Consider the following 10,873-nt stretch of genomic DNA (forward strand, 5'->3'; position numbering starts at 1 on the left):
TTTACAAACAGCCCCCCTGAACTCCTCGCCGGCGGTGACGTCAGCCGAGTATAAAACCAGGCTGAATTTCCACCGGAGCCACGAAAACAAGTCGGCGTGTCTCCCTGACTGACGCACCGGGAGCAGAGAGAGAGAGAGAGGCACCGCACCGCACCCACCGGACCGGAGGAGAGGGGATCAATCAGAACAACAACAGCAACAACAACAACAACATCAACATCACGCACTAAAACTCGGTGTCATGACGCAGTTCTAAGGGACGCTTTTGACGGGACTATTCTATTTCTATACCACGAACTATACCTGGGACATCGATCGATTTTTATTATTTTTTATATCTCAACCAACCGTATATATATATCGGTGCTGCTATGCCCGCCGGTATGTTCAGCATAGACAGCATCTTAGCCGCCAGACCGTCGAGCTGCAAGGACGCGGTGCTGCTGCACCGGGGGGGCGGCGGGCCGGTGGTGTTCTCCAACCTGCACGCGGAGTCCCTGTACACCGACTACAACACCGGGGGACTGTACTCCTCGCACCCGCGGGGGCCACGGCCAGCGGGCCGGCTCCCAGGATCGGATATAACAACTATTACTACGGACAGCTGCACGCCGTGCATGGGGCGGGGGTCCCCGGCGCCGGTCCCGCCTGCTGCGCCATCCCGACGCTGGGCTCGCAGCAGTGCCCGTGTATACCCACAGGTTGGTGGTGCAACTCTCTTTTTATTTATTTATGTTATGATGCATTGAAAATGGGGGACCCTGATGTAAACAAGACGAAAGTCTTTCTCTGGTCTGCATCCCCTTAACAATTGTATGTATTGAGCCGTACTGTATTGTACCCATTCTGCAATCTGTTAATTAAAGTTTTCAATCAATCAATTCAACTCTCTCACTCCGTCGCCCTCCTCTATATGAAAATGTTATTGAAAACTTTATTTACCAGAATGGGTATAATATACAGTATACGGTTCAATACACACAATTGTTAAGGGGATGCATGCAGACCAGAGAAAGACTTTCGTCTTGTTTATATTATAGAGCTCTGCAGCCGGTGTTTCGATGCCTTTAGAAAACTTCCTGGAATTGTAGATGTTTAAAAAATGAGGCCTTAGATTTAAGTAAAATAAGTATGGATATATATCGTATTACTATGCAAATATAGTATTGCATTACCTATATTGCATAATATATCTGGTTTATATATTATATATATATGGGTATATATGGTAATATATATATTTATTTAATTTATCTGTTTGAATATGCCTGCATATAATCCTTGTTGCATGCCTGTATAACTCTTGTACGCTGCAATTGCCATGTTTATATATAAGTCTACATGGCAATTGCAGCGTAAGTAACTAATTAATGTACAGTGATACATATAAAGACATGTATATACCATGTCTTTATATGCATCACTGTACATTAATACTATCTATATCTGTACATATCTCTTACTCTTAGTTACGCTGCTGGCCAGTAGACTTAGTGTCTTTATACCTGTATCACTGTACACATTAATACTACATCTATATCTGTACATATCCCTTACCTACTCTTATATAAGTTACACTGCTGGCCAGTACGACTTACCATACATAGTGTCTTTATATTAATACTATATCGCTGTACATATCCCTATACCTTTACTCTTGTTACGCTGCTGGCCAGTATAACTTACTGTATATCTCACTGTACATATTAATACTATATATCATTCTGTACATAGTTACGCTGCTGGCCATGACTTACTACCATAGTGTCTTTATACCTGTATCACTGTACATATTAACACTACAATTCTGTACATATTTGATAGCACTATTACTTAGTACTAATTTATATATTTTATACCCAATTTAATCACCTGTACATTGTATATTACTATCGCACTTTACTGTATACGTTTGCACTCTGGTCGGATGACAATTTATTGTTGTTGTACATGCATACTTGTGCTGATGACAATACATTTGAATTGAATATAATATAATTGAATCACTTTCTTATTTGATTATCAGTATTAATCCATGATGATCATATATCAATAAATACTCAGAAAATATCCAAACTATATGATAAAATAAAATAAAAATTAAAAACTTGTTTTATTTCCAAATGGTTTCTTACGCCCACCTGTTCATCTTCTTAGTGACTTCCTGGCTCTCCTCTCTCACTTGTTCTTCTTCGTGACTTCCTGGTTCTCCTCTCTCACCTGTTCTTCTTCTTCGTGACTTCCTGGTTCTCCTCGCTCACTCACTTGTTCTTCTTCATGACTTCCTGCTTCTCCTCTCTCACTTGTTCTTCTTCATGACTTCCTGGTTCTCCTCTCTCACCTGTTCTTCTTCATGACTTCCTGGTTCTCCTCTCACCTGTTCTTCTTCATGACTTCCTGCTTCTCCTCTCTCACTTGTTCTTCTTCATGACTTCCTGCTTCTCCTCTCTCACTTGTTCTTCTTCGTGACTTCCTGGTTCTCCTCTCACCTGTTCTTCTTCATGACTTCCTGCTTCTCCTCTCTCACTTGTTCTTCTTCGTGACTTCCTGGTTCTCCTCTCACCTGTTCTTCTTCATGACTTCCTGGTTCTCCTCTCTCACTTGTTCTTCTTCGTGACTTCCTGGTTCTCCTCTCTCACCTGTTCTTCTTCTTCATGACTTCCTCCTGGTTCTCCTCTCACCTGTTCTTCTTCTCCTCCTCCTCCCTGCAGGTTACGACAGCTCGGTGCTGCTCTCGCCGGTGCCGCACCAGATGATGTCCTACATGAACGTGGGCACGCTGTCGCGCACGGAGCTCCAGCTGCTCAACCAGCTGCACTGCCGGCGCAAGCGGCGCCACCGCACCATCTTCACCGACGAGCAGCTCGAGGCGCTGGAGAACCTGTTCCAGGAGACCAAGTACCCGGATGTGGGCACGCGGGAGCAGCTCGCGCGCAAGGTGCACCTGCGGGAGGAGAAGGTCGAGGTGAGGCGCGAGGCGGGCTTTTATTGTTGTTTACTTTTTTTGGGGGGGCATCCCCCTTTTCATCCCGACATTTTTATTTGGAAACACATCAAATATATAATATATAATAATATATAATAATATTATTATTATTATTATTATTATTATTATTATTATTATTATTATTATTATTATTATTATTATTATTATTATTATTATTATTATTATTATTATTATTATTATTATTATTATTATTATTATTATTATTATTATTATTTCGAAAATATGTTTGACTGCAGCTAAAACATGGTCCCACGCGCAAATTAGGATGAAAAAATGCACGCGCACCAGAAATAAAAAAATGTATTTTATAGGCGAGGGCCATTCGTTTGTTTGTTTATTCGGACCTCCATTATTATCTGTCGCCTTGGCAACGGCTATTCTATGGAGTCCACGTATAGAACAAAACAATAACAAACGGACATACGAATTATAAGTAACAGACACTTTGCAAATAATTCAAAATTAATAATCAAATAATCAAAACACAACGAAAGAGAAAATAACGGACGCTTTAAACAATTATAAAAAAGTGGCTTTAGGAAACAATGACACGCAGACACACACACACACACACACACACACACACACACACACACACACACACACACACACACACACACGAATAGTTGACATTGAAATAAAAAATAAAAATGTTTACTTAATTCTAAATAATTTATTCGATTAGGATCAACCCCATTATTAAACAGTTATGTTAAAAAAAAAAACTAAATCTACGACCTAAAATTTAATTGTGTTTTTGTTTTATTCTCAATGTAGGTTTGGTTCAAAAACAGACGCGCTAAATGGAGGAGACAGAAGCGCTCGAGCTCGGAGGAGTCGGAGAACTCACAGAAGTGGAACAAATCAAACACGAAACCTCCCGCGTCGTCAGAGAAGGCGGAGGAAGGCGGCGGAAGTGACGTGCAGGACTCGGACAGCTGATAACCCGCGAAACTTATACCCCCCGTGCGCTTCTCGTCCGCAAAGGACGCGCGCGCAAAAAAACTCGCACACGTCATCATCACCACCGTCACGTCATCAGCCGGACTTGTACATAATAGTGTTGAATGTCATGTGGATTTCATTGATGACGACATGATGATGTAATGAAAACGTGTTGCCATGATGTTGCACAGTTGTATAGTAAATATTACATTTTTTTTTATTATTAGGCATAATGATATGTGTTCAGCTATTTATATTTAATTTAAATGTAAATGTTACGCACGCCGGGAGAGATGTCGCCCCGCCGGTCGTTCATTGATATGTCTGACTATATATATATATATATCATTGTTTGGCTACATCTCGTATGGATATTAAATGTTGTAATTATGTTAATCGTACTTGGGTGGATGATGATATCCCGACTATATAGCTACGAGTTGAACATGTCGAGCTATAAATATTACTTGGAGGCATATTATGAACTTGTAACATGGCATCGTTTTGCCGCCACTGCAGTAAAGATCGAGCATTATCATGCGAAGGTATTATGGAGAATTAAATTAATTTCTTGTTTTCTATTTTGCAATTTAAGCTACCTAAAAGGAACAACGAATTAAAACATCTTTAAACAACCATCATTTGATTTGAATGATTCATCACAAGCAATATCCCCGCAGATCTGAACAGCATGTCTCCGTTGTTGTCTTTGAAGTATTTTAAAGTGTTTTAAATCTTATCATTCAATAGGTTATTGGGAAATATGAAATAAAAAATCCCGCATTTTTCTACGCGGGTATAGTGGGTTATTATAGTTATTACATCGGTTTGATGTGGTCCGCCTATATACGGTTCTTTCTCTGACAACCTATAGGTATATTATATTATATTATATTATAATATATTCAAATTATATACAAGTACAGTACAACGAAAATAGGGTTGGCAACTTGGCATCCAACCAGAGTGCAAACGTAACAGTAAAGTGAAATAGTAATATACAATGTGATTAAACCGGGTATACAATATATAAATGACTGAGCAATATTGCTAATCAGATGTATGTACAGAGTTGTAGTATTATGTACAGTGATACAGGTATAAATACACTATGGTAGTAAGTCATACTGACCATGTAACTAGTAAGAGTATAGGTAAGGGATATGTATAGATATAGTATTGATATGTACAGTGATACAGGTATAAAGACACTATGTAAGTCATACTGACCATGTAAGGTAAGGGATATGTACAGATATAGATATAGTATTAATATGTACAGTGATACAGGTATAAAGACACTATGAGTCATACTGGCCAGCAGTGTAACTGAGTAGGTAAGGGATATGTACAGATATAGATATAGTATTAATATGTACAGTGATACAGGTATAAAGACAGTAAGTCGTACTGGCCAGCAGCGTATGGTATCGGCTCTGTGTTCATATTGTAATAATAATCCCCGTTTTATTACTCCACTACTATCTGCTAATCAGTCATTTTGTGCCCGATATTCTTTCCCACTGGCAACATTCATTGACCTATAATTACAATACAGGCATGCGTGATGAGGAAATAAACAACACACGCTATTTTCATATATATATAATGTATGTGTGCGCGTGTGCGCGTGCGTATACCTGTGTCCAATAAACTCCAGTCCTATACGCTAAGTCACCTCAACGATGACACGCCTGGAAACGGGGAATTACAGCACAGCAGTGAGAACATTTTTTAGTTAAAATAAATATAATTGTGTTTAGGAGAAATAATGACAATTTATGTCCGCATGAAAAGGGTGGGCAATCACGTGCCACGCCCACGAAGTCGCGACAAAACCACTCCGCATAATTGTCATAATAATAATAATAATAATAATAATAATAATAACAACAATAATAATATTAATAATAACAATAATAGCAATGTTACTATTATAGCCTATTATTATTACAACTACTACTACACTCCGATAAGCTCACGTGACTGCATATCCTCCAAAATCAACAGTACAGAATATTCGGTAATTACTAAGACTCGCAAACTAACAAAAAAACTGTGATTTTATGTCTGCACTTTATGTGCTCATTTTATGCCTGTCTTTTTTCTGTTTGTGAAGCACTTTGAACTGCAGTTTCTGTATGAAAGGTGCTATACGAATAAAGTTTATTATTATTATTATTATTATTATTATTATTATTATTATTATTATTATTATTATTATTATTATTATTATTATTATTATTATTATTATTATTATTATTATTATTATTATTATTATTATTATTATTATTATTATTATTATTATTATTATTATTATTATTATTATTATTATTATTATTATTATTATAATATTATTATTATCAGCGTCTCAAAATGTGTACACAGTCTGCTCTTGATATGAGGGGATTTCGTTTTTAATACTTGAAAACAGACACACGTCAAGTCCACTGCCGACATGAATACATGCAGGGAGGCTATAACTGTCAAGAGTTGACTGTTTGATCACTGCCAGCCTCGGTCCCCTCACCTTCCTGCTACACCATGGGGAGTGAGGTTCCACTGTGGGGAGTGAGGTTCCACTGTGGGGAGTGAGGTTCTACTGTGGGGAGTGAGGTTCCACTGTGGGGAGTGAGGTTCCACTGTGGGGAGTGAGGTTCCACTGTGGGGAGTGAGGTTCCACTGTGGGGAGTGAGGTTCTACTGTGTGGAGTGAGGTTCCACTGTGGGGAGTGAGGTTCCACTGTGGGGAGTGAGGTTCTACTGTGGGGAGTGAGGTTCCACTGTGGGGAGTGAGGTTCCACTGTGGGGAGTGAGGTTCCACTGTGGGGAGTGAGGTTCCACCATGGGGAATGAGGTTCCACTGTGGGGAGTGAGGTTCCACTGTGGGGAGTGAGGTTCTACTGTGGGGAGTGAGGTTCCACTGTGGGGAGTGAGGTTCCACTGTGGGGAGTGAGGTTCCACTGTGGGGAGTGAGGTTCCACTGTGGGGAGTGATGTTCTACTGTGGGGAGTGATGTTCCACTGTGGGGAGTGGGGTTCCACTGTGGAGAGTGAGGTTCCACTGTGGGGAGTGCAAGGTTCCACTGTGGGGAGTGAGGTTCTACTGTGGGGAGTGAGGTTCCACTGTGGGGAGTGAGGTTCTACTGTGGGGAGTGAGGTTCTACTGTGGGGAGTGATGTTCCACTGTGGGGAGTGATGTTCTACTGTGGGGAGTGAGGTTCCACTTTGGGGAGTGAGGTTCCACTGTGGGGACTGTGGGGAGTGAGGTTCCACTGTGATCTATAGACCTGGGGAGTGAGGTTCCACTGTGATCTATAGACCTGGGGAGTGAGGTTCCACTGTGATCTATAGACCTGGAGAGTGAGGTTCCACTGTGATCTATATACCTGGAGAGTGAGGTTCCACTGTGATCTATAGACCTGGGGAGTGAGGTTCCACTGTGATTTATAGACCTGGAGAGTGAGGTTCCACTGTGTTCTATACCTGGAGAGTGAGGTTCCACTGTGATCTATAGACCTGGGGAGTGAGGTTCCACTGTGATTTATAGACCTGGAGAGTGAGGTTCCACTGTGATCTATAGACCTGGAGAGTGAGGTTCCACTGTGATCTATAGACCTGGAGAGTGAGGTTCCACTGTGATCTATAGACCTGGGGAGTTAGGTTCCACCTGTGATCTATAGACCTGGAGAGTGAGGTTCCACTGTGATCTATAGACCTGGGGAGTTTATATTTGTAGCCTCCTATTGAAGATCAAAACTATTACAGCCAAACCGTATTGTATAGTTTCATAATCTTTGACAGAGGTGTAGATTATTTCATTCTTATACTGTTACAACCAAAAAAGGTGAATGGTTTAACTTAATCGTTGAGAGAATGTGTTTTATAATCGTAGTCTTTACTAATTTCCATGGTGACTACAGTACCCATATGCCACGGCAAACTTCAACCAATCACAAGAGTGCAAATACTTTGACGTTTGTGCCATTCTCGTTTGTTTTCATCTTTGTTTTCATTGTAGCTACGAATAAAACATTCAAAACATGAAAACGATGGCCTTAAAAACAAACAAGTCAGGTGATCATGAGGTTATCACTCCATAGTGTCTTCTGTCTGTTGTTTTGACTGTCTGTTGTTTTGTCTGTCTGTTGTTTTGTCTGTCGGTTGTTTTGACTGTCTTGGTTTGGTCTGTCTGTTGTTTCGTCTGTCTGTTGTTTAGTCTGTCTGTTGTTTTATCTGTCTGTTGTTTTGTCTGTCTGTTGTTTTGACTGTCTGTTGTTTTGTCTGTCGGTTGTTTTGACTGTCTTGGTTTGGTCTGTCTGTTGTTTCGTCTGTCTGTTGTTTAGTCTGTCTGTTGTTTTGTCTGTCTGTTGTTTTGTCTGTCTGTTGTTTTGTCTGTCTGTTTCTTTGACTGTCTTGGTTTTGACTGTCTGTTGTTTTGACTGTCTTGGTTTTGACTGTCTGTTGTTTTGTCTGTCTGTTGTTTTGACTGTCTTGGTTTCGTCTGTCTGTTGTTTTGACTGTCTGTTGTTTTGTCTGTCTGTTGTTTTGTCTGTCTTGGTTTCGTCTGTCTGTTGTTTTGACTGTCTGTTGTTTTGTCTGTCTGTTGTTTTGACTGTCTTGGTTTTGACTGTCTGTTGTTTCGTCTGTCTGTTGTTTCATCTGTCTGTTGTTTCGTCTGTCGGTTGTTTTGACTGTCTGTTGTTTAGTCTGTCTGTTGTTTTGACTGTCTTGGTTTTGTCTGTCTGTTGTTTTGTCTGTCTGTTGTTTAGTCTGTCTGTTGTTTTGACTGTCTTGGTTTTGTCTGTCTGTTGTTTTGTCTGTCTGTTGTTTTGTCTGTCTGTTGTTTTGTCTGTCTGTTGTTTTGTCTGTCTGTTGTTTTGTCTGTCTGTTGTTTTGTCTGTCTGTTATTTTGTCTGTCTGTTGTTTTGACTGTGTTGTTTTCACTGTCTTGGTTCGGTAACATCCTCCTCTCAGCCATGTTCGCTCCAGACTGCTCTTCGAACGCTGTAGTAGTTAGTTACCATGGAAACAAGTACAGATTAAATTGCATTAGGTACATCTCTCTCAAATGTAAAAATGTAGATCTCATTTAATTAATAAGTGGAACCATATACACCTGCTACCTTGACAAACCCCTGTGATAAGAGACCATATAAAACATTAATCGATAATCATACACATATTTTATATCATTGGAAAGCCCTACTGTAGTTGTTAGCTTCAAATTGGTACCAAATATGAGGTGCTTTGAAATACCCAGTAACTAATAATTTATCACAAACCGATGCAAGTTCATGTTCAGGGATTTTCGAAATGGGCCTGCAAGGAGTAGGAAGGTTAAGAAACTCTATAGCTAATATTACTAGTATCAGTCAGGTTGATACTTTACCCCAGCGGGTCGTGACCCAAAGTGGGGTCGTGGGTAGGTGACAGTGGGGTCCCGCGCATTGGCACAAAAAAAAAACTCTGATCGAGTTTGCCACCCGGCAGCTGTGTGTATTTGCCACGTCTCGCCCCTTCATCAACGGAGGCCGACACACAGTATTCCAATACACATCTCACTATATCCTGCGCATGTATAATCGCGGGAGGGGGCCGGGGGTGTGGTCTTTTGTGTGTAACCTGGACTCGCAATGGATAGGTTTGTTGTCAGAAGCGGTGTCGGTTGGTCACGATGAAATGGGTTCTGGTTCTGCACATAACCAGCTGCTATACCACACTGAAGCGAGGTGGCTATCTTGAGGCAGAGTATTAAAATCGCCTTTTTTAACTCGGAGAAGAAGCGCAGATTTATTAGTGTGAACGGCCAGCCAAGCTGGTGACAACCCTGGAGCTGTGAGCTGGATACGAACAGGCAAATCCAGCGTCTCCGGGGTTGGTGACGAACGCAATCTCCGCTACGCCACCTGACCGCCCTGTAATTTCATTTTCTAATAAATATGCATGATCAAGTTCAACAACGTGTGCTTTTATTTTGATATTCCTTATTTCCACGTTGAAATTACGCGATACATTAAGTGTGAGGTCGCCAAAAAAATTCCTAAATAAAATGGGGTTGTGCTATAAAAAAAAAGCTTCACTCTATAGCTAATATTACTAGTATCGGTCAGGTTGATATTTACCCTATAGCTAATATTACTAGTATCAGTCAGGTTTATACTTTACCCTATAGCTAATATTACTAGTATCAGTCAGGTTTATACTTTACTCTATAGTATCCACTGTTAGTCACCCTACAGTCACACAGCAGTCACACAGCAGTCACTCTACAGTCACACTACAGCCAATCACATCGATTTGTACAGTTAGTTACCTAGCCATTCCATTGCGAATTAAAAGGTAGGCCAGTATTAGCTAGCTAGTAGCTAACATTAGCCAACTGAGAACGATAGCTAGCTAACCAACAGCTGCAAGCCTGCAAACAACAACGCCGTTGATATAATGAGCTATCCGTATGGGCTGACCTTCAAATTTTTGGGGGGAATTCGAAGCTTTGGGGCCGAGATTCGATTTTAATTCGAAGCTTCGAGATTAATTTAAATTTTTTTTAAAATTTTTATAATATTTTTTTTAATGTTGTGGGACTTGTACAGCACTTTGTTCAACTTTGTCAGTGCTGTAAAGTTTAAACCTTTTTAAATCTTAGACAAACAAAACACTTTGCTTTCATGAAATATTGTAAGCTGTCATTTGAGGCTTTATAAAAGCAGCATAATGAACACAAATCTGTCAGTGCCGAGTCCGACCTCATCTTAAATAACAAACAGCATTGCTTGTTGTAGTTAACAAAGAGAGGCAGAGTTGATTTTGCACAATTTTTTTTATTTTTTATAATCAAATTTTATTAATCGAGATCTACTTGAAATCAGCCCGCGATCGACTGGTTGGGCACCACTGCTCTACAGTCACACTACAGTCAC

General features: G+C 40.2%; 1 protein-coding gene across 1 annotated transcript; it reads left to right on the top strand.

The window, feature by feature from the left end:
- The first annotated feature begins 170 nt into the window (after positions 1-170).
- Positions 171-4,588, top strand: gsc (goosecoid). The gene is given in 4 exon segments (XM_084310112.1): positions 171-542; positions 545-701; positions 2,712-2,965; positions 3,785-4,588. Coding segments are annotated over 4 exon segments (747 nt in total). The 5' UTR covers positions 171-371; the 3' UTR covers positions 3,950-4,588.
- The last annotated feature ends 6,285 nt before the right edge of the window (positions 4,589-10,873 follow it).

This window comes from Notolepis coatsorum, assembly GCF_963971535.1.
Source record: "Notolepis coatsorum genome assembly, chromosome: 3".
Classification (NCBI taxonomy): domain Eukaryota; kingdom Metazoa; phylum Chordata; class Actinopteri; order Aulopiformes; family Paralepididae; genus Notolepis; species Notolepis coatsorum.